At 37.9% G+C, this 24,825-nt stretch overlaps 2 protein-coding genes across 2 annotated transcripts; both read left to right on the top strand.

Moving 5' to 3' along the window:
- Positions 1 to 7,087: 7,087 nt before the first annotated feature.
- Positions 7,088 to 8,020, top strand: LOC125282026 (olfactory receptor 6C2-like). The gene has a single exon (XM_048215946.1). It carries the CDS (start codon positions 7,088 to 7,090, stop codon positions 8,018 to 8,020), a length of 933 nt encoding a protein of 310 aa, XP_048071903.1.
- A 15,553-nt stretch (positions 8,021 to 23,573) lies between these two features.
- On the top strand, positions 23,574 to 24,512 carry LOC125282024 (olfactory receptor 6C2-like). Its single transcript, XM_048215944.1, has one exon. The coding sequence runs from the start codon at positions 23,574 to 23,576 to the stop codon at positions 24,510 to 24,512; it is 939 nt and encodes a 312-aa protein (XP_048071901.1).
- Positions 24,513 to 24,825: the final 313 nt, after the last annotated feature.

The following is a 24,825-nucleotide window of genomic DNA, read 5'->3' as shown; positions in this document are numbered from 1 at the left end:
CAACAATTTACAAAGGCGGGCAGAAACAGAAAGAAAAAGAAACAATAGAAATACAAAACAACTAGAAAGTAATTAATAAGATGGCAATAGTAAATCCTTACATGTCCACAATTACCCTGAATATAAATGGTTTTAATTCACCAATCAAAAGATATGAAGTGACTGGGTGGTTTAAAAAAAAAAAAAACCCAAATGTATGCTGCCTACCCAAGATTCACTCAGCTTTAAGGACACATATGTGCTCAAAGTGACGGACTGGAAAAAGATAGTCCATGCAAGTAGAAACCAAAAAAAAGCAGAGATAGCTATACTTAGACATAATAGTCTTCAAGCCAAAAACAGTAGCAAGAGGTCAATTTATAATTACAAATGGGTCAATCCATCAGGAAGATATAACAATTGCAAATATATATGCACACAACATTACAGCACCTAAATATATTAAGTAAATATGAACAGATCTGAAGTGAAAAACAGAGAGTAATGCAATAATCATAGTTGACTTTAATGCCAACTTTAATGCCCTCCTTTCTGCAATGGAGAGATCTTCCAGATAGATAATCAGCAAGGAAACATTGGACTTGAACCATATATTACACCAAATGGACCTATCAGACATTTATAGACTATTGTACCCAACAGCAGCAGAATACACATTCCTCTCAGAGGAATACAGCATATCCTGCAGGGTAGTTCTCACGTTAGGGGCAAGAGCCCCCAAGTCAGTTACATGCACGTGCTGATTCCTGACTTCAGCTCCGATTTCTCAGTTCCCAGCTACCGGGCTTTATGAAAAGCTGGCACTGCTGAGCATGGCAGAAGAGTGGTGGTGATCTCTGGACTTATTATAGAATGGTGGGTACTGAGCACAACACACCCAGATCCTGCATTCTCGATAAGCAGAGTGACATCTTTGGGTTTAGCAAGTTCCCTGCATGATTTGAGCATGAAATAGCAATAGTGGACTTATGAAATAGCAGTGACTAATGAATCTGTGAATGATTATTAGGTCTACCCTAACAGGACCCAAGGGTGAGCTACGTGATTAACTCAATCTCCTAATCATTAAAATAAAGCCTTTACGAACAAATAACCAGACAGATGGGGAAGCCTAACTTGAGTAGATCATATGAGTATGCCCTACAACAGAAATCATCAGAGGACCCCCAGCATTTCAACCTTATAAAAAGAACACGGTGAGAATCAGATTGCCATTTTATCACCAGACTTTTTTTCCTGCCACTGATATCATAATCATAATAGTATGATTGCATTTCTTACCTCTGTGGACATTGTCCCACAGGTGTTGGTTAAATTTTTTTCTTTGCTTTTCTCTGCTTTGTTTCATTTGTTTACCAAAGTTAAATTCCCTGTTGATTCACTAGTGGTTCAAATACAGTCTCCAAGGATATTTTCACTGTTTACTTAATTGTTCCCTGTGCACTTGAGCCGGTAAAACCAATAAAGCACATGCTATTTCTATTAAGGAAAATGTATAGAGCAACCCATTTCTTTGCACAGAGAGGTCAGACCATCTTCACTTCCACAGCCAAGGAGAGTTGCTAGCATTTACTTGCCATGTTTGCCCATTCTTTCAGTCACAGAATTCAGGAAAACATTATTTGGTAGCTTGAGTAGAGATAGGAACTCGCATCAGATCCATTTTAGACTTGGTGATAATCAGAGCAAAGGATGCTATTCTCTATACCCCTGCATATTACCGTGCATTTGCAGGCACTCCTACCCAGAAGAACATGTGCAGTTTCAAAGTACAGCAAAGTTAACTCAAAATTATAGCCACTAGCACCCGTGATTTTCAGACCCAAGAAAGAACTTTGGATTAAATTTCCCAAAAAATGATGGGGAACCACCAGAAAGTAAGTATGAACTATTTGTCATTTTTGTGCCTAAATGTTCAAGAACTGGAATCATGGTAGGTATATAAAAGCTGTTCCTAGATAAAGGCAGTGAGTTTAGATATTGCTGCTAAAAATTCTCAGTACAAAATGTACTTTCCTTTTCAGAGAGGATGTGAAAAGTAATCACTGAACTGCCGTTTTGTTCTATATAACATAATAATGAATCTGAACCTGATTCTTAAAGCAGTGCCCTTGGAAAAGATCAGAATTAAGGATAAGACCAACTACACACACAACTGGAGATTATAGTCACTGCTGTGCTACCATGAGAAAGGCCAACAAAAAAAGGATGTCAAAAATTATTTCTCCCTTTTTCATAGACTCTTAGAATATGAGGGCTAGAAATAACTTCAGAGATGCAACCACACATCTAAAACATCCTGCTAAATGGTTATTTAACTTACCCTCGAACATTTCCAGCCCATCTCTTGGGCTGCCTCAGTCCTAAAAAGAATTCATAATAATTAATATCACATTAATTAGGTTAAACTGCATTGCAGGATTTGGAGCCTCTGATGTTCTTTTTTTTTTTTAACTGGTATGTTCAGTCAAATACCACACAAAAGTGTAAAATAAGTACTTTTTTGTTATTAATTTAAAACATTATAAGATTAGGGGAATGTAATGGTGATGATTTTGTACCAAAATGACTATTTGGAATAAAGTGTACCTCACTTATAAGAAAAATACCAATGAGGGGTGCCTGTGTGGCTCAGTTGGTTAAGTGTCTGAATCTTGGTTTCTGCTCAGGTCATGATCTCGGGATTGTGAGACTGAGCCCCCACCCACCCCCGTAGGGCTGCGCACTCAGTAGGGAGTGTGCTTGAGATTCTCTCTCACTTTCCCTCTACCCCCCAACCCCACTCACACTCCCACTCTCTCTCTCCCTCTCTAAAAAGTAAATAAATAAATCGAGAGAAAGAAAGAGAAAGAAAGAAAGAAAGAAAGAAAGAAAGAAAGAAAGAAAGAAAGAAAAAGAAAGAAAGAAAAGAAAAGAAAAGAAAAAAGAAAAGACAAGAAAAAGAAAAAAATATCAATGAAACAATTACCAGTTAGGATTATCTTGCTGGGAAAAAATATTAAAAACAATATGCAAAATAATAGTGCCCAAATCCCCAAGGTTTTGGGAAACAGGTTTTCACTTACAAATGGTGGGAGTATACACAGGGACACATTTTCCAAAGGACTAGTTTGGGAATAAGTATGGGAAGCCCTGTATTCAATTTTTTTTTTAGCCAGTTCTTAAATGTGAAATTAATCTGATGAGGGCAAAGCGATTTATATACAGAATGGCCACTAAAACATTATTATACAACAAATAGAAGCAACTTTAATGTTCACTCATGTGGAATTTAAGAAACAAAACAGATGAGCATAAGGAAAGGGAAGGAAAATAAAGTGAGATACAGAGAGGGAGGCAAACATAAAAGACTCTTAACTATAGGAAACAAACTGACAGGGATGCCTGGGTGGCTCAGTGAGTTAAGCATCTGCCTTCAGCTCAGGTCACGAGCCCAGGGTCCTGGGATCAAGTCCTGCATCAGGTTCCTTGCACAGGGGAGAGCCTGCTTCTCCTCTGCCTGCCACTCCCCCAGTTTGTGGTTCCTCTCTCTCTCTCTGACAAATAAGTAAAATCTTTAAAAAAAAAAAAAAAAAGAAACAAACTGAGGGTTGCTGGGGGGGGAGGTGGGGGGGATGGCGTAATTGGTTGGTGGGCATTAAGGAAGGCACTTGATGTAATGAGCACTGGGTGTTATATGCAACTGAGGAATCAAATCACTAAATTCTACCCCTGAAACTAATAATACACTACATGTTAACTAAATTGAATTTGAATAAAAATTTTAAAAAAAGAATTAATGGGGAGGACCCAGGTTAATAGAGAGGGAGAAAGGAGATGGAAAGGAAAAGGTAAGGAATACCATTAGAGTTCAATGAAATGCTGAGTGGTGATCCAGGAAAACAGAAAAGTTTCTATGCAAAGGTTTCATACTAAAGAAAGTTTACACACCATCCATTGGGTTCCAAGTCTATTTTCACCCCCTTTGTATAAAGTTGAGTCTTTCTAATAAAGGCCATATGGAGTTTTTAAAAAAGAGCTATCAATTTTATAATTTTCTTCCTTACATGTTGAGGTATGACAAGCAAGTAAAATTGTATTTTGAAGACTATTTAATAACATGAGGAAAATACATCATAAGTGCTCTGAAAATAATTGAATGGATAAAATGAGGTTAAGTGAGAAAAGCATCAAATGTTATTTTCAATATAATATTATTTTTACAAAATATAAATAACTGCATTATATAACTATGTATGTACAAATAGGTTGTAGATAAATACAAGATATTAATAATGATGGACCGTATGTGATATCATTGTAAGAGATCTTCCTTTCTTACACTTTTCTATTGGTTGTAGATGAATATTAAATGAATATCTGCTCATTTTATTATGGAGGATTCGAACAAGTAATGTTATTATCCTTAAAGGGGAAAATAATGGGACACCTGGGTGGCTCAGTCGATCAGGCATCTGACTCTGGATTTTGGCTTAGGGCATGATCTTAGGGTCCTGGGATTAATCCTGAGTAGGGCTCCGTGCTCAGTGGGGAGCCTGCTTAAGAATACCCTCTCTCCATTGGAAACCGGGGATGTACTGTAAGGTGACTAACATAATATAATAAAAAATCATTAAAAAAAAAAAAAAAGAGGGGCGCCTGGGTGGCACAGCGGTTAAGCGTCTGCCTTCAGCTCAGGGCGTGATCCCGGCATTATGAGATCGAGCCCCACATCAGGCTCCTCCGCTGTGAGCCTGCTTCTTCCTCTCCCACTCCCCCTGCTTGTGTTCCCTCTCTCGCTGGCTGTCTCTATCTCTGTCAAATAAATAAATAAAATCTTAAAAAAAAAAGAATTCCCTCTCTCTCTTTCCCTCTACCACACCCCCCACCTGCTCACTCACTCTCTCTTTCTCAAATAAATAAATAAATCTTTTAAAAACATAAATAAAGGGGAAAATAATAAATAACGACCCTCCATAATTTAAAATTATCCTTGACAGCAGGTAAAATAATAAAAAGTAAAATAGTTATGGCCTAAAACTTCAGCATTTAAGATAATTTATTTGTGCTGATGCTTTTTCTCTTATAGTAATCATCCAATGATGTGAAGTTATTTAAAATCTCATTTCAGACATTTCTTCTGAATTGAGGACACAAGATTATATATTTCTATGATATGTAACGGTATACCATCCAGTGATATTAATTGGGGGTCAGTATACTGGCCAACATGAAAATATGTGTGGCTCTTAGGAAATCTTTATGTCTTAGCCCAGGAAAGCAATCTCTGCATGAGTATGCAGTATTTATTTGCTGACACCCTTTATTCCATAAACCTAGGTCAACAGCCTTTTCCTCTGATACATCTGTAACCCCTGTCACACTATGGCAACTCTCCTCAATGGAAAGAAATGATGCCTTCCCTAAGTACAGAGGGAAACAACACTTAAGGTATTTTGTGGGGAATATCTTAGAGCAACACATTAAAAAAATCATATTACAAAATAAATGGTGTCTCATGAGGAGATTTCATTCTAGTCATTTATTAAAGAAATCCAGATGCCCCAGACATACTGTTTCTGGCTAGGAAATATTCAAAAAGCTAACATTTTGATTAATTTGCGATTATTAGAATTGACTAAAGAAAAACAATTGCCCAAAATCCTAAAATTACAGATTTCCTGGAAACACTTTAATTTTAATCCAGTTTGACCTGGATCAAAGTCCAGCTCTGACACTTCTTAGAACAGTATTGCCACCATTGCTAGGAAGGTACATGAACAGGTAGGAAACGTGAGAAATGAGAAAGTACTCAACAGCTTCCTGGAAAGTACTCAACAAGCAACATGGAGAGGCAGTTTTGTAGGGAAATTTATAAGGATGGTGATTTTTTAGTTTTTAAGAATATCCACACCTAATAACCAGGTTGATCTATTCTCCGTGTCATAGTTAACCCTCGTTAAGTACTAATGCTTGATTATAACTGTTCTTTGGGGAAATTAGCACAGGCCGAGTCTATCCTTGGGCCAGAGTGCTGAGGAGCAATGCCAGGGGCAGCAATGATTAGTGGCATTCCCAAGGGATGGAAATACAGCAAAGAAGTCATCAACTCCTTACCCAGGTGGTATTCCCTTATGTCTGCCCATCTCGAAGGATCCAGATTTTATGTTATTAACGGAGATGGCAAGTGGCCTTAGAAGGCATTTGGAAGCTCAAATATCTATGTGTAAATTACAGAACCCCAATATGCATCATGGAAGCCTCTGGGAAGGACATCAGGACATCCCACTTGTCAATATTCTGGGAAGGCTTCGGATGGGTGGGATGCGAGACAATAGATGGATGTTGAAACAGGAATTCAGGAAGGAAACAAAAACAGAGGCTGGTCAAACTGATACAAGGGAGGGACAGAGACTAGAATATTTCAGCCAATTATAAAAGAACAGCAAAGAAGAAATTCTAGAGGAATATGGGACTCAAGAAATTTCATGGTAACTCTGTAATACTGCTCCCAGTTCACCCACACAGTAGTGGCTTTTCCAGGATGTTGGGGAGATTAAGAAATTATTTGAAGGGAGCAAGTGTTACAAAGCATGCAAAATAATACAACTAAGCCACCGGTGGTATTATATTATGATAGGGTATGAGAATGATTTGCTGATATGCTGTCCTGACAGGTGGGGAAATAAAAATTGTATACATATTTTCTTTTCTTTATTAACATTTATGGATCTCCTTCTCTACACTGAGGACCAGAGATACCATGATGACTGCCCTAATCTCAGGGGACTGTGAAATCCCTGTGACATTTTTCTATCTACTTTAAAACTGGTCCTGTAACTGGAGTGGAAATGAAACTTCAGAGGGATATTTTCTATAAACCACACTCTGAAGACCAAGGTAAAGCAGAGTCCAGAGAAATGAAGCACGATGCAATCACTTCCACATCAGATTATTGACAATCAAACGAAAGTTTAAAAATGTGCTTCTGCTAGCTTTCTGGACTACTTTTCTTTACATAGCTTATTGAACTATTATTTTTATGTTCTGTTCCTCAGATTCAAGGTTTGTAGTTTATTAATACAGACTCATATATCTGAAGACGGTGATGAAAAATCATTCTGCAATAACATTCATCCTCCTAGGATTAACAGATGACCCACAGCTACAGGTTTTTCTCTCAGTATTTCTGTTTTTCACCTACATTTTCACTGTCGCTGGAAATCTAATCATTATCCTCCTCACTCTATTAGACTCTCACCTCAAAACACCCATGTACTTTTTCCTTCGGAATTTTTCCATCTTAGAAATAATATTTACAACTGTCTGTGTTCCTCGATTCCTGTACAGTCTGACAACTGGGGACAAAAGTGTTACCTATAATGCATGTGCCATCCAATTATTTTTTATCATCCTCATTGGAGCAACAGAATTTTTTCTTCTAACCGCCGTGTGCTATGACCGCTATGTAGCTATCTGCAAGCCCTTGCACTACACTACCATCATGAATGAAAGGGTATGCACCATTCTCGTCCTTTGCTGTTGGCTGATTGGGTTAATTGTCGTACTCCTACCACTTAGCCTGGTAGTTCAGCTAAATTTCTGTGACTCCAATCTCATTGACCATTTTGGTTGTGATGCGTCTCCTCTTCTGAAGATTGTATGCTCAGACACTCAATTTGTAGAGCAACTTATTTTAATCATGGCTGTGCTGACCCTCATAGTCACACTAGTCTGTGTAATTGTGTCCTACACATACATCGTCAAGACGATTTTAAGACTCCCTTCAGCTCAGCAGAGAAAAAAGGCTTTCTCCACTTGTTCTTCCCACATGATTGTAGTTTCCATCACCTATGGAAGTTGCATCTTCATCTATATCAAACCAGCAAAGGAAGGAGTGGCCATTAACAAGGTGGTGTCATTGCTCAACACTTCAATCATCCCTTTGATGAACCCTTTCATTTACACACTACGGAATAAGCAAGTCAAACAAGCTTTTAAAGACTCGATTAAAAAGATGGCATTTCTCTCAAAGGATTAGAAAACTAAAAAGATTTTTTAAATTAACATCTAATGTTACTTCTCATTTTACCCTGATTCCAAAACTCTTATGATCCATTCCCATAGATGTTCCATGGGTTTTCGTTGATATAAATTAGCTATCTTGAAATTCTTTTAGTGTGTATGTTACCTCCTTCTATGTCATACCTTGTAGTCTGGAATGTTTGAACACCTTGGAGTCTGCTTGAACTTGAGTCTGCTATTAAGTACCACGCAATGAGATAAGGTGGGGTAAGTCTCAAACAAGTTCAGCATTATCTTGCAAGAAAACTACCTCAAAAGAGGTCATGACACATTTTTCAGGCAAGAAGAGATCAAACCCTTGAGCAGGATAAGTGTCTGCTTCTCTAGGGCTTCCAATAAAATCTACTCATATGTGTCCTCTGGTAACCCCTGGAGATTGTGAATTCAATTTGCATCCACAAGATTAGACTTGGATTGGTTTCCAAAAGCTTTAATCCTGTAGCTATAGGAGATATAGGGGTTTTTTAGGGAAATCATAATTTTCTAATTCCTTTTTCATACCTTGAGATGGAAATTTAAAATCCTGAGAGAATCACTTCTCTTTCTCCAAGTCTCCAGATACTTCAAAATAACCATCCAAAGTTATAGTTCTTATATTTCTCATTTCCCACTAAAATATTCAATGATAGAAACTACTTGGTAAAAGCAAGCCATAATGGCAGCACACATTCAAGGGGTGACAAAACCCATCTACTTATAGGAGGGCTGCAAAGCATTATGGATATTTCTACAAATCAACATTTAATTGGGGGGGGGCTGACTCATGTCTAAGCTAGACTGCAAGATCTTGGATGGCATCTCATCTCCTACCTTCCCTGCTATTCTTGTCACCAACATCTACCCCAAATGATAATAAACTTCTATTAGGTAACAAAGAGTACTGCTCATTTTGTAAGGTGAAGGACCAAACATATAATGCAACCAAATAAAAAGAGTTTTAAGAGAAGATAAAATTTAATCATAACTAAAGAAAATAAATGTTTACAGGAATATTTAGAATAAGCAAAGAAGCAAGTTATGATTATTAATCATTCTAGATTTTCAAAAATCTAGAACCTTAGAAAATGTTTTATATTGAGGAAAAGAACAAAAAACGATAATAGGCTCAAGATAAAATGGAGTAACTGGGAGCATATATGCTCTCCCAGTTCAAACTGCTAAAATCTTCATAGAGATACAAATATATCCAACCTCCAAGAAAGTAAAATTCATAAGGCCTGACACAACTAAAATTCACCAAGGATGCAAAAAAGCAAGAAAATGCAATCTATGAGAGCAATCAGTACAAATAGATACCAAAATGGGACAGATAATATTATTAAAACAAACCACAGTTAAACAGTAATTATAACTATACTTCATATGCTGAAGAAGAGAGAAGAAAGATTGAACGTGTTAAGTAGGAACATAAAAATTATTTAAAAGACCCAAGTCAAAATTACAGAGATGAAAACTATACTTTATAAGAAACTATAGGTTGAATAGTTTTATTATCAGTTAGATACTGTCAAATAAAAATTTAGTTAACTGAAAAAAATAACAGTAAAACTCTGGATAAAATATACAAAGAACCATGCACGAGGAAGCAGTTGACCAAAATTAGAGCTGAAATCAATCAAGCAGAAACCAGAAGTACAGTAGAGCAGATCAACAGGACTAGAAGCTGGTTCTTTGAGAGAATCAATAAAATTGACAGACCACTGGCAAGACTTATCCAAAACAGAGGAGAAAGGACCCAGATTATAAAAATTATGAATGAAAAAGGAGAGGTCACGACCAACACCATTGAAATTGGAAGGATTATTAGAAATTTTTTTCAACAGCTATATGCCAAAAACTAAGCAATCTGGAAGAGATGGAATCCTTCCTGGAAACCTATAAACTACCAAGATTGAAACAGGAAGAAACTGATTTCTTAAACAGGCCAATTAATTATGAAGAAATTGAGTCAGTGATAAACAACCTTCCAAATAACAAAACTCCAAGCCCGGATGGTTTTCCTGGGGAATTCTACCAAACATTCAAAGAAGAAATAATACCTATTCTCCTAAAGGTATTTCAAAAAAGAGAAACAGAAGGAAAGCTACCAAACTCATTCTATGAGGTCAATATTACCTTGATCCCCAAACCAGGCAAACACCCCCTAAAAAAGGAGAATTACAGACCGATTTCCCTAATGAATATGGATGCCAAAATCCTCAACAATATACTTGCTAATAGAATCCAACAGTACATTAAACGGATTATCCATCACGATCAAGTGGGATTCATACCTGGGATGCAAGCGTGGTTCAATATTCGCAAATCAATCAGCGTGATACATCATATCAACAAGAAAAGACTCAGGAACGATATGATCCTCTCAATCGATGCCAAAAAAGCATTTGACAAAATACAGCATCCTTTCCTGATTAAAACCCTTCAGAGTGTAGGAATAGAAGGTACATTTCTCAATCTCATAAAAGCCATCTATGAAAAGCCTATTGCAAATATTATTCTCAATGAGGAAAAGCTGGAAGCCTTTCCCTTAAGATCAGGAACACGACAAGGATGCCCACTCTCACCACTATTATTCGACATAGTACTAGAAGTCCTTGCAACAGCAATCAGATGACAAAAAGGGATCAAAAGTATTCAAATCGGCAAAGAAGAAGTCAAAATGTCTCTCTTCACAGATGACATGATACTCTATATGGAAAACCCAAAAGAAGCCACTCCCAAACTATTAGAAGTTATAGAGCAATTCAGTAACGTGGCGGGATACAAAATCAATGCTCAGAAATCAGTTGCATTTCTATACACGAATAACGAGACCGAAGAAAGAGAAATTAGGGAATCCATCCCATTTACAATAGCACCAAAAACCATACATTACCTTGGAATTAACTTAACCGGAGACGTAAAGGACCTATATTCTAGAAACTATAAATCACTCTTGAAAGACATTGAGGAAGACATAAAAAGATGGAAAGATATTCCATGCTCATGGATCAGAAGAATTAACATAGTTAAAATGTCCATGTTACCCAGAGCAATCTACACTTTCAATGCTATCCCGATCAAAATACCGAGGACATTTTTCAAAGAACTGGAACAAATAGTCCTTAAATTTCTATGGAAACAGAAAAGGCCCCAAATCTCCAAGGAACTGTTGAAAAGGAAAAACAAAGCTGGGGGCATCACAATGCCGGATTTTAAGCTGTACTACAAAGCTGTGATCACAAAGACAGCATGGTACTGGCACAAAAACAGACACATAGACCTATGGAACAGAATAGAGAACCCAGAAATGGACCCTCGGCTCTTTGAGCAACTAATATTTGATAAAGCAGGAAACAACATCCGGTGGGAAAAAGACAGTCTCTTCAATAAATGGTGCTGGGAAAATTGGACAGCTACATGCAAAAGAATGAAACTTGACCACTCTCTCACACCATACACAAAAATAAACTCCAAATGGATGAAAGACCTCAATGTGAGACAGGAATCCATCAAAATTCTAGAGGAGAACATAGGCAGCAATCTCTACGAGATTGGCCAAAGCAACCTTTTTCATGTCACATCCCCAAAGGCAAGAGAAACAAAAGATAAAATGAATTTATGGGACTTCATCAAGATTAAAAGTTTCTGCACATCCAAGGAAACAGTCAGAAAAACTAAGAGGCAGCCCACGGAATGGGAGAATATATTTGCAAATGACACTACAGAGAAAGGACTGGTATCCAAGATCTACAAAGAACTTCTCAAACTCAATACACGAGAAACAAATAAACAAATCAAAAAATGGGCAGAAGATATGAACAGACACTTTTCCAATGAAGACATACAAATGGCTAACAGACACATGAAAAAATGTTCAAAATCATTAGCCATCAAGGAAATTCAAATCAAAACCACACTGAGATACCACCTTACGCCAGTTAGAATGGCAAAAATAGACAAGGCAAGAAACAACAATTGTTGGAGAGGATGTGGAGAAAGGGGATCCCTCCTACATTGTTGGTGGGAATGCAAGTTGGTACAGCCACTTTGGAAAACAGTGTGGAGGTCTCTTAAAAAGTTAAAAATTGAGCTACCCTATGATCCAGCCATTGCACTACTGGGTGTTTACCCCAAAGATACAGACGTAGTGAAGAGAAGGGCCATATGCACCCCAATGTTCATAGCAGCAATGTCCACAATAGCTAAATCGTGGAAGGAGCCGAGATGCCCTTCAACAGATGACAGGATTAAGAAGTTGTGGTCCATATATACAATGGAATATTACTCAGCTATCAGAAAGAACGAGTTCTCAACATTTGCTACAACATGGACGGCACTGGAGGAGATAATGCTAAGTGAAATAAGTCAAGCAGAGAAAGACAACTATCATATGATTTCTCTCATCTATGGAACATAAGAACTAGGATGATTGGTAGGGGAAGAAAGGGATAAAGAAAGGGGGGGTAATCAGAAGGGGGAATGAAGCATGAGTGACTATGGATTATGAGAAACAAACTGAGGGCCTCAGAGGGGAGGGGGGTGAGGGTTGGGATAGACCGGTGATGGGTAGTAAGGAGGGCACCTATTACATGGTGCACTGGGTGTTATACACAACTAATGAATCATCGAGCCTTACATTGGAAATCGGGGACGTACTGTATGGTGACTAACATAATATAATAAAAAATCATTAAAAAAAAAAACAAAAAATATACAAAGAAAAGAAACAAAATTTTTTAACAGAACAGTAGGGAATTGTGACACAAATTCAAGAGGCCTAATAAATCATATAATTAGAGTCTCCTCAAGAAAGGAGAAAGGAAGGACACAAAAAGTATTTGAAGAAATTAGTGAAAACATTTTGAAATACTGTAAATTCAAAAAAAGAGAAAATATAAATCCACTGACCAGACATGCTCAGCAAAACCTAACCATAACAAACATGAAGGCACAAAAATATCTAAAATTACTTAAAAGCAAAGAATAAAATCTTACTACATAAAATAGAGAAAATAAAAGAATGACAGCTTACTTCTTGATGGATAAAATGTAGGACAGAAGACTGTAGAGCAGAAGCTTTAAAGTAGGAATAAAGTGGCAACCTAGAAGTCTATAATCAGCAAAAATATTTTCCAGAATTGAAGGTGAGATAGAGAATTTTCAGAAATAGAAAACCTAAAAGAATTCATCACCAGCAGACCTGTTTTCAAGAAATGTTAAGGAAATTTCTCAGATAGAAATTGATGCCAGACAGAAACATGCACCTGCCAAAAGTAATAAAGAGCACTAGGAAAGATAACAACTTGGGTAAATATATGAGGTCTTCCCTTATTATTTAAATTAACCAAAATTATAATTGAGAGTTTACAGCCAAAATAAAATGTTCTGTGGAGTGCTTTATCATTCTGTTTTTTAACATTCATTTTTATATTGTGGAAAAATATATATAATGTAAAATTCACCATTTTTACTATTTTTAAGTATACAGTTCATTGTTGGCATTAGGAACATCCACATCACCATCATTACCACCATCTATCTCCAGAACTTTTTTAGAAAAATGTTTGAGACTACTTTGACACACAATGGTACATTAGTTTCAGAGGTACAATGTAGTGATTTGACAAGTTTACACACTATGCTATGCTCACCACAAGTATACTACCATTCATCACCATTTAACACTATTACAATATCATTGACTATATTGCTTATGCTGCATCTTTTATTCTCATGACGTATTCATTCCATAACTGGAAGCCTGTATCTCCCACTCCCCTTCATCCATTTTGCCCAGCCCCCCCACTTCCCTCCTTTCTGGCAACCATTAGTTTCTTTTCTGTATTTATAGATCTGATTCTGCTTTGTGTATTCATTTGTTTGTTTTAGATTTCCAATTATGAGTGAAATCATATGGTATTTGTCTTTCTCAGTCTTACTTACCCTCTATGTCCATCTATGTTATCTCAAATGGCACAATCTCATCCTTTTTTATGACTGCATAATATTTTATTGTTTCTATATACACCACCTCTTCCGTATCCATTCATCTATTGATGGAGACAGGTTTTTTCCATACCTTGGCTATTGTAAATAATGCTGCAACAAGCACAGGGGTGTGTATATCTTTTTTAATTCGTGTTTTTGTTTACTTTGGGTGAATACCCAGCAGTGGAATTACTACGTCATACGGCTTTTCTATTCTTAAGTTTTTGAAGAACCACCATACTGTTTTCCACAGTGGCTGCACCAATTTGCATTCCCAACACTGTATGAGGGCTCCTTTTTCTCCACATCCTCACCAACACTTGCTATTTCCTGTGTGTTTTTTTAGCCATTCTGACAGGTGTAATGTGCTATTTCATCGGATTTTTATTTGCATTTCCCTGATGATTAGTGATGCTGAGCATCTTTTCAGGTGTCAGTTGGATATCTGTATGCCTTCTTTGAAAAAATATCTATTCCAGTCCTCTGGACGTTTTTTAATTGGATTGTCTGGGAGTTTTTGTTGAGTTGTATAAGTTCTTTATATATTTTGGATATTAACCCCTTATCAAATCTATCATTTGCAAGTATCTTCTCCCATTCAGTAGCTTACCTTTTTGTTTTGTTGATGGTTTCCTTCACTGTGCAAAACCTTTTTATTCTGATGGAGTTCCACTAGTTTATTTCCCTTGTGTTAGGAGAAATATCTAAAAGTCTCCCAAACATCTAAAGAGATAGTACCTATTCTCCTCAAACTATTCAACAAAAAAAAAAAAAAGAAGAAGAGAAAGAAAAGCTTCCAAATACATTTTATGAGGCTAGCATTACCCTGATACCAAAACCAAAGACACCATCAAAAAAAAAAAAAAAAAAAAAAAAAACAAAAACAAAAACAAAAAACAGTACAAGCCAATCTCTCTGATGAACATAGATCCAAAAATTCTCAACAAAATGTTAGCGAGCCACATTCAACAATATTAAAAGGATCATTCACCACAATCACGAGGGATCTATTCCTGGGATGCAAGGATGGTTCAATATTCACAAATCAACATGATACACCACATCAGCAAAATGAAGGATAAAAATCATATGATCATCTCAATAGATGCAGAAAAAGCATTTGACAAAATTCAACATCCATTCATGGTAAAACATCTCGACAAAATGGGTTTTGGGAACATACCTCAACATAATAAAGGCCATGTATGAAAACCCACAGCTAATATCATCCTCAGTGGTGAAAAGCTGGGAGCTTTCAGCTAGGATCAGGAAGAAGACAAGGATGTTCATTCTCACCACTTTTATTCAACATAGTACTAGAAATCCTATCCACAGCAATCAGACAAGAAAAAGAAATAAGAGGCATCCACATTGGTAAAGAAGAAGCTAAACTGTCACTCATCATAGACAAAATGATACTATACACAGAAAATCCTAAAGACTCCACCAAAAAACTACTACAGGTAATAAATGAATTCAGTAAGGTGACAGGACACAAAATTAATACCCAGAAAGAGGCAATGTTTCTATACACTAATAAGGAAGTAGCAGAAAGAGAATTAAGAAGACAATTTCATTTACAATTGCACCAAAATAATAAAATTCCTCAGAATAAACTTAACTAAAGTAGTGAAAGATCCAGAGTGCCTGGGTGGCCCAGTGAGTTAAGCGTCTGCCTTCAGCTCAGATCATGATCTCAGGGTCCTGAGATCGAGCCCCACATCAGGCTCCCTGCTCAGGGGGGAGTCTGTTTCTCCCTCTCCCTCAGTGAGCTCTCTCACTCTCACCCTCTTTCAAAAAGATAAATAAAAATCTTTAAAAAAAAGAAGTGAAAGATCTGTACTCTGAAAACTATAAAACATTGATGAAAGAAATTGAAAATGAGACAAATGGAAAGATATTCAAGATATTCCATTCTCATGGACTGGGAGAATGAACATTGTTAAAATATCCATATTACCCAAACCAATGTACAGATTCAATTCAATCTTTATCAAAATACCAACAGTATTTTTTTACTAGAATAAACAAAACAAAAATTTGTATGGAACCACAAAAGAACCCAAATAGCCCAAGCAATCTTGAGAAAGAAAAACAAAGCTGGATATACTACAAGGCTGTAGTAATCAAGAGAGTATAGTACTGATACAAAAATAGACACACAGATCAATAGAGCAGAATAAAGAGCTCAGAAATAAACTCACATTACAAGTCAATTAACGTATGACAAAGGAAGCAAAAATATCCAATGGGGGGAAAGACAGTCTCTTCAACAAATGGTGCTCAGAAAACTGGACAGCTACCTGTAAAAGAATGAAACTCGCTAACACCATACACAAAAATAAACTCAAAATGGACTGAAGACCTAAATGTAAGACCTGAAACAATAAAAGTCCTAAATGAGAGCACAGGGAGTAATGTCTCTGACATCAGCCATGGCAACATTTTTCTCCAGAAGTTTTTCATCTGCCCAAACTTAAAGTCTATGCCCATTAAACAATAATACCCCATTCACCCCTACACCCAGCCTCTGGCAACCACTATTCTACTTTTTATATCTATGAATTTGACTATTCTAGGTAATTCACATAAGTGGAATCATACAGTATTTTAGTTTTGTGTCCAGCTTATTTCATTTAGCATAACATCTTCAAGTTTCATCCATGTTGTAGGATGTGTCAGAATTCCATTCTTGTTTAAGGCTGAATAATATTCCTTTCCATGTATCTGCTACATTTTCTTTATCCGCTCATTGATCAGTGGACATTTTGGTGCTTCTATCTTTTGGTTATGGCAAAGAAAGCTGCTATGAGTACTGGGGTACAAATATTAGTTCAATCTGAAGCTTTCAATTGTTTTAAGTGTATGCTAAGAAGTGGAATTATTGGATTGTATGGTCAATTCAATGCTTAATTTTTTCAGGAATCTCTGTGTTGTTTTTCACAGTGGTTGCAACACTTTACATTCTACCCAGAAAGGCAGATTAAATTTCTCCACTATTTTGTGGGGTTTATAACATACATAAAAATTAAATGTATGAGGGCAAAGCCCAGGAGGGTAAACATAGAAGTCACACTTGTATGGTTCTTAATTACATATATGAAGTGATATATCATCAATTGAAGGTAGACTGTGATAAGTTCAGTATGTATAATATAAAGAAATCCAAAAATAACATAAATGTTTATAGCAAATAGGTCACCAAAGGGAATCAAAGAGAATTAATCTCAAAGAAAGTAGAAAAAGAAGAAAAAGAAACAAAGAAAAAATACAAATAATAGGGAACAGATAGTATATTAGATTCAAATCTAAGCATATCAACAATCATATCAAATGTAAATTATTTCAACACTAAACTTAAAAGGCAGAAATTGTCACAATGGGACATCACTGAGCCCTGGGACCAGGTACCAATCCCTGCCAGGGATGCCCTCAGGAACCTAGGCAATGTCCTCCAGTATGCAGCCAGCAAATATTTATTGACCAACTGCTGTGTCCCAAGCATGGAACTCAACCTGGTGGGAGCAAAAACGGACCCAGAACTGCTTGCACTCAAACAAAAAATATAAAATTACACCTGTGATGAGTCTTATTGAAAGTGAGGTGATCTCACTGAGCAGAACTGTTCTAAGATTCACAAGTAATATTTGCCAAATTAGGAAGTTTGCCCTGGAGCCTGACACGTACTGCAGCTACAATTTGGTCCACGGAGCCATTAGCAATGACACCAAAGCACTGGGGAAGTTCTGTGGTGACACAGCCCTGGGTCCCATCTCCTCTGAAGGGAATGAGCTCTTTCAAGGAATCCTAACTGCTGGGTACCTGGGTGGCTCAGTTGGTTAAGCATTTGCCTTCAGCTCAGGTCATGATTCCAGAGTCCTGGGTTCGAGTCCCACATCAGTCTCCCTGTTCACTGGGGAATCTGCTTCTCCCTCTCCGTTTGCCCCATGATCCTTCTCTCTCTTTCTCTCACTGTCTCTAATAAATAAATAAATAAAATCTTTTTTAAAAAAAGAAAACAAGAAAATTTAACTACTGTAAATGCTTATGCACATAATAAAGAGCTTCAAAATACATGCCACAAAAGCTGATAAAACAGCCAGGAGAAAAAAGAAAAAAAACACAATTATAGTAAGAAATGTCAACATGACTGTCTCAATAATTAACTGAATCATTACCCAGAAATCCATAAAGTATACAGAAGACAACATTATCTATCACCATGATCTGACATTTACAGAACAAAAACAAAGAGCAGAACTGTTCTAAGATTCACAAGTAATATTTGCCAAATTAGGTAATATTCAGGGCTCTGAAACAAGCCTTGTTAAATTTTAAATGATTCAAAGTATACAAAGTATGTTATCTGGCCAAAAGGAATTAAATTAGAAATCAGTGACAAGGGGCGCCTGGGTGACACAGCGCTTAAGCATCTGCCTTCGGCTCAGGGCATGATCCGGGCGTCATGGGATCGAGCCCCACATCAGGCTCCTCTGCTATGAGCCTGCTTCTTCATCTCCCACTCCTCCTGCTTGTGTTCCCTCTCTAGCTGGCTGTCTCTATCTCTGTCGAATAAATAAATAAAATCTTTAAAAAAAAATCAGTGACAAATTTTCCTGAGAAACACCTATGACTGGGAAACAAATATCAAAATTTGTGGGATGCAGCTAAAACACTATTTGTAGGGAAATTAATGGCTCTGTAGCAACAAAAGTGATTAAAATAATCATAATGTGTATCATTGGCCATAATCTTAGTCACATAGCCATACCAAGTATAAGAGAGGCTGAGTAGTATGTTTTCTGGGCACTTTGCACCCTGTATAAAATAGAGGTTCAGTTGATGGAAAAGGGAAGAGAAATACCAGACAGGGCATTACCAGTCCCTGCCATAGCCCATCAGGACATCCTTCAAAAATTTACTCTAAATGGAGAGAGAGATCTCCTTTCTCCCCAGCCTACCCCCTCTGCCAGGGAAGGTTTTCAATCACTCTCTAGCAACAGTGGGATGACAGAAGTGTGATGAGACGTGGCTTGACAGTGTGAGAAACCTCAGCACAGGAGCACCAGCTGGACTGAGTACAAGGACACCAAAGACACCTGCTTCAGTGGGGGCAGGAGGAACACATCTCTGCTCCATCATTTGACACCGGGAACAATATGAGCAGCAAGAGTAAGAGTGTCCAGAAATGACAGCAGAGAGAGTCAAAGGCAAATCTCTATTCAAGTTCACTGGGCAGTAAGAAACCATAGCAAAACCAGAAACATATCCCGGAACCAGGCAATTGTTTACTCAGTATTTGGGATGCAAAACTCCATTGCTTCAAATACCAAAAGTAGTTTCATTGCCTACCTGAAAAGTCTTAAGTAGAAGGAGAAACGATGAAAATAGAGGCCAGGTAGCACTAAAAGAACATCAAGTTTGAAAATTAAATGTGGGTAAGTCTCTTAAATATGGGAACAAATAGCTAGAGTAGCATGGAGGAAGAAGCAGCATCTTCTCATCCAAACATGCACCACGGCTGTGGGTCATTCTGACCAGTCATTCCTCTGCTCCTCAGTTACTTCTTCTGTAAAATGAGGATAGTTTGGGGTTTTTTTAATTTAAGATTTATGTGAAAGATAAATAATTCATGATATATCCAAAGTGCCAGAATGTCTAATTCTAGGAGAAATATAGACATTCAACTGAGAAATCCAAACGGAATTCAGATGGCATCAGACCATCCTCAGTGTCTCTGAAGACATTGTTCCCACTGCTACATGTGTTTTTACATTGCTGATTAGACTGCCACTGATTCATTAGTAACTTCTGAAACTGGGTCACCAAGGACTGTTTTGTTGTTCACTCAGGTGTTCCCTGTGCACTGCTAACAAACTAAACATATAAAAGGAATGTTGTTATTATAGAATTTGCAGGGAAGCCTGCCTCCCTGCCCAGAAAGATCAGATGTGCCACTCTGACAAAACCAGAGAGAAGCTTCCTTACCTCTGCATCTTTTCTTCCTTTAAATGAACAGAGCAAATGTGAAATCTAGTATTGGTGCCATTTTATGGCCTTGGTGAGAGAAGCAGAGACTGAACCAGGGCTCATTACATCGGGAGCCATGGACGTGTAGGAAAGGTCTGTCAGCTGTCAGGCCTGCCTGTGAGAGGGTGTGTGTGTACACACATGCGCTTGTGTGGAGGGTGAGGCCGGGGGCTGTGATGGATGGAATATGAGAGTGGGAACAGAAGTATACACACAGCTCCTCACCAACTGAATGCTGCTCAGATTGTAGTTCCCTCAAGGGCCCCTGACAAAGAACTGTCAGAAAAGTAAGTAATTGTCATGACTTATTTTTCCGAATTCTCCAAACACAGGCAGGGGTGAGCACAGTCAGTTTTTAAAATCTGGAGTTCGGTTCGTTATAATTGATACTGCAGAAAAGTATTTAGCAATCATTTCTGATAGGTCGTTATTCTGAAGGACATGAAATTAGAATTTTCTGCCATGGCTATTTTACAACTATGAGTTAAGGAAGCTCTTTTTTTTTTTCTTTCTTTTTTTTTTTTTCTTTTTTAGAGAGAGAGCAGGGCAGGGGCGGGCAGAAGGAGAGGGAGAGAGAGAATCTTAAGCAGGCTCCACACCCAGTGCAGAGCCTGACACGGGCTCCATCTCACAACCCTGAGATCCTGACCCGAGTGGAAACCAGGAGTCAGAGTCTCAGCCAACTGTGCCACCCACACGCCCCAAGTTGAGGAAGCTTAAGAGATAGAAAAATAGGGGCGCCTGGGTGGCTCAGTTGTTAAGCGTCTGCCTTCGGCTCAGGGCGTGAACCCGGCGTTCTGGGATCGAGCCCCGCATCAGGCTCCTCCGCTATGAGCCTGCTTCTTCCTCTCCCACTCCACCTGCTTGTGTTCCCTCTCTCGCTGGCTGTCTCTATCTCTGTCAAATAAATAAATAAACTCTTAAAAAAAAAGAGATAGAAAAATAAAGGGCAAGAGAAAAGACACTGCCACCCAATAATATCCATTAGTGTCACAGAAATCAAATAATATCAGAATGATAAATTACCTTTCAGGGAACCTCCCCTTATTCTCTGTTATTTAGGTGCTTTTCAACACTTTTCCTTGGAGGGGGTAGGGGTGGTGGTGGTAGCAGCATTTACTCCTCTTGCGTCTCTTCTATCCAGTCCACGGGCACCCTCTGTCCCGAATGAAGACCGAATGAGGTTTGTTCCAAACACAGGGAGGGTCAAAGTATCTCAAATATATCCACCACATAGGGAGTCGATGAAAGAATAAACTGACTCACAGTCACTCATCGAACCCCCAAAGTGCCAGTGGGGTAGGTAGTTTTGCATAGATAAGTCTTCAAGGCCTACCTGTGAACATTAATTGAAAACACTACTTATAGGAAGAGGGTGGCAAATTTTATGATTTATTTGATGAAATTGTTTCAAATTTTAATTGATCCGAATTCAAACTTAAATAAATAAGTTTTAGTCTCCCAGAGAAATTTTCCCAATATGACAGAGAATGTCAGTATGATTGCTGGTGAAAGCCAAAACGAAGGATCTGCCCCACAGGCTTAACTGCATTACCAAAAGTAGGGTTTATTTAACGAGCCTCCTGAATTAAAAGCAGTGCCGCTGAAGGTTAACACGTATTATATTAAGCATTTTAAACATTGCAGTAGCCTGAAAGCTGCTTGAGGGAGCAACTTGTTAATGACTGGCGCTCCAGGCTCTGATATTGTGTTCTTTAAATAACAGGCTTATTAGATATTTAGTTGAACGAATAAATGTTGATTATTTACTTGAGCAATACAAGAGTAACCTAATGTAATTTTGATTCTCTATTCAGAAAACATACACTGGATAAAACAGGAACAGTTGTTTAAAACATAAGAAATTGGTTTTTACTCTCACACGTGTAGAAGTATAGGATTTCCCTACAAACACTAGAGTTATGGCTAAATTTGCTCATATAACAATCAATTCCCTCCAATAAAACCCCAAGACATATTATAGGCTAATATGTTAAGTTATTATTAACTATTGATATCTCCAGTGAGAATGCATTTACTGAATCTTCTTTTACAGAATGGATACCTAAGAGCAGCTGCTTGAAATACGAATCTCAGTGAGGCTGTTTTGACATGAAGGAGCAGGCGAAATTCCTGAGCACCTATCTAATGGGATTTCTGGGGGAAAATGTAAATTGGGAGCACAGGGAGTCTTAACATTCATGGGAGGCGCAGAAGTAGATAGTGACCAATGTCACTGAGAAAGGTAAGGCACTTTACAATGTGCTTGTGAAGACTGGCTCCCACGTGTCCATTTGTTTCTGGATGTTGCTTGGCCAAGTCACGTATATCAAAAGCCAGAAAACAAGTAGCAGGGTTAGGGAGCTGGTTTATTCGTGAGGAAAGTTGAAGTGGGAAGTAGCAGAAGTTGTTCGAAGAGGTCCCTGAGATAAACCCTAAGACAGATTCCAAAGGCTAAGTGCTGTGAAGAACACGGGGTTGGTCAGACTGAGCAGACTGGCAAAGAAACAATACCACAGATCACAGCCTCTGGACTCCATCCATGGCCCAAAGCACCACAACAGGACTTATGTATAAAGTATGAATAAATTGGGCTTATATTCAAGTTCCAGAAAAAAGTTCTTTAAACCACTTTAGGAAACCTCTGCCTAAGCCTCCCGTACTGGCTCAAAAATGCTTCCACTTGCCTACACACAGGGTGAAAACCAAAACTATATCTTTGTATTTTAAATTTTTTATCCCCCTATTTAGAAATAATTCAAAGTGAAAAGAGCAGAACTAACTATAAATGAATGCGCTACTGTTAAAATTCAGCGTAACAGAAGATGATCAATATAAAATACTAGTTAAACATCTGTCCAAACCCTTAGAATGTACAAGAGTGAACTGTGATATAAGTTATGGACTCTGATGTGTCAATGTCAAAGGTAACACTCTGGGGGGGGATGCTGATAACACAGGAGGCTATGCATTTGTAAAGGCAGGAGGTATATGGGATATCTCTGTACCTGCCCCTCAATTTTGCTGTAATCCTAAGATTGCTCTAAAAAAAATAAGTCTTAATTTTAAAACACACCAAAAATACTAATTAACAGATCCTTCTTGGTTTTGAAAATGGACCATTTCAGTATGGTGTGGAAAAACCAAGGAAAATAAGGGTGGGGGGAAAAATTGAAAACTGACACAACTGTCTCCAGGATAAGGACGAATCAAATCTGCACAACAAGGCAATATTGCTGAGAAACTGCAAATCAGACATATGATTTATGTTTTGTTTTGCTTTTATTTGACATCTTTGTAAATATGCTTTCTAGTTAGAGAGTTATAAGCACAAGATCCGTACTAGATATATCCTACAGATGTCTCTAGGTTAACCAATGGAATTACGTAAAAGGAGAAAGTGCATGTGAGCAGGCTTGCCAGGATGTTTTCCTTCAGGTCCCAATACTAGCTTCTTATGACACTTCTCTCTCCAGGCAGAATCCCTCTTGACTTGGTGCAAGGCAGTGATGAGAAATCATACAACAGTAACAACATTCATCCTGCTGGGATTGACAGATGACCCAAAAATACAAGTTCTGCTTTTTGTATTTTTGTTTCTCACCTACACTTTGAGTGTGACTGGAAACCTCATCATTATCACCCTCACACTTTTGGATTCCCATCTGAAAACTCCCATGTATTTTTTCCTCCGGAATTTCTCTTTCTTAGAAGTCTCATTCACCACTGTCTGTATTCCCAGGTTCCTGTATACTATGACAACTGGAGATAATACCATTACCTATAATGCTTGTGCCACCCAATTATTTTTTGTTGTCCTCTTTGGAGCAACAGAATTTTTTCTCCTTGCCGCCATGTCCTATGACCGCTATGTGGCCATTTGTAAGCCCCTGCACTGCACAACCATCATGAGCAGCAGAGTCTGCACTACCCTTGTTCTCTGCTGTGGGTTTGCCAGCCTGTTAATCATCCTCCCACCTCTTGGCATGGGCCTCCAGCTGGGATTCTGTGACTCCAATGTGATTGATCATTTTGGCTGTGATACATCTCCTATTTTACAGATAACCTGCTCAGACACAGTGTTAATAGAGAGGATAGTTTTGAGTTTTGCAGGCCTGACGCTCATTATTACCTTAGTGTGTGTAGTCCTCTCCTATACCTACATCATCAAGGCCATTCTAAGATTCCCTTCTGCCCAGCAGAGGAAAAAGGCCTTTTCCACCTGCTCTTCCCATATGATTGTGGTTTCCATCACTTATGGCAGCTGTATCTTCATCTACGTCAAACCTTCAGCAAAGGAAGGAGTAGCTATTAATAAAGTAGTGTCTGTGCTCACTACTTCAGTTGCCCCTTTGCTTAATCCATTCATTTATACACTTCGAAACAAACAAGTGAAAGATGCCTTCAAAGACACAGTAAAACGCATTGTATTTCTCGCAAAGAAGTAAGAGACCATTGATGTTTTTTGAGGCTAAGTTAAATTAAATTTAAATTTGAATAACCCATGAGAAACATTCATGAATTTGCAAAATAAGTGGTTTAAGTTAACTATATTCTTTCCTTTAAGCCAATTTACCCACAGAAATGTTTCTACTGCCCATTCTGGAAATTTTTTGAGTGTACTGATAACTACAGAAGAGAAAGAACAAGACTTCCAAGTACTGAATGTGTTCTACCGACATCGCCATTGATGATGTTTAAACAGAGACTCAAGGAGAACAAGACTGAATTTAGGAGTAGAATAACTAACCTGGATAGATA

The sequence above is a fragment of the Ursus arctos genome, unplaced genomic scaffold, assembly GCF_023065955.2.
Source record: "Ursus arctos isolate Adak ecotype North America unplaced genomic scaffold, UrsArc2.0 scaffold_183, whole genome shotgun sequence".
NCBI lineage: Eukaryota > Metazoa > Chordata > Mammalia > Carnivora > Ursidae > Ursus > Ursus arctos.
Note: the sequence above shows the minus strand (reverse complement) of the source record. Positions and strands in the feature narration are given on the sequence as shown.

Bases quoted from the DNA above. Each gene is read 5' to 3' on its own strand.
- LOC125282024 (XM_048215944.1), top strand. From the start codon at position 23,574: ATGAGAAATCATACAACAGTAACAACATTCATCCTGCTGGGATTGACA.
- LOC125282026 (XM_048215946.1), top strand. From the start codon at position 7,088: ATGAAAAATCATTCTGCAATAACATTCATCCTCCTAGGATTAACAGAT.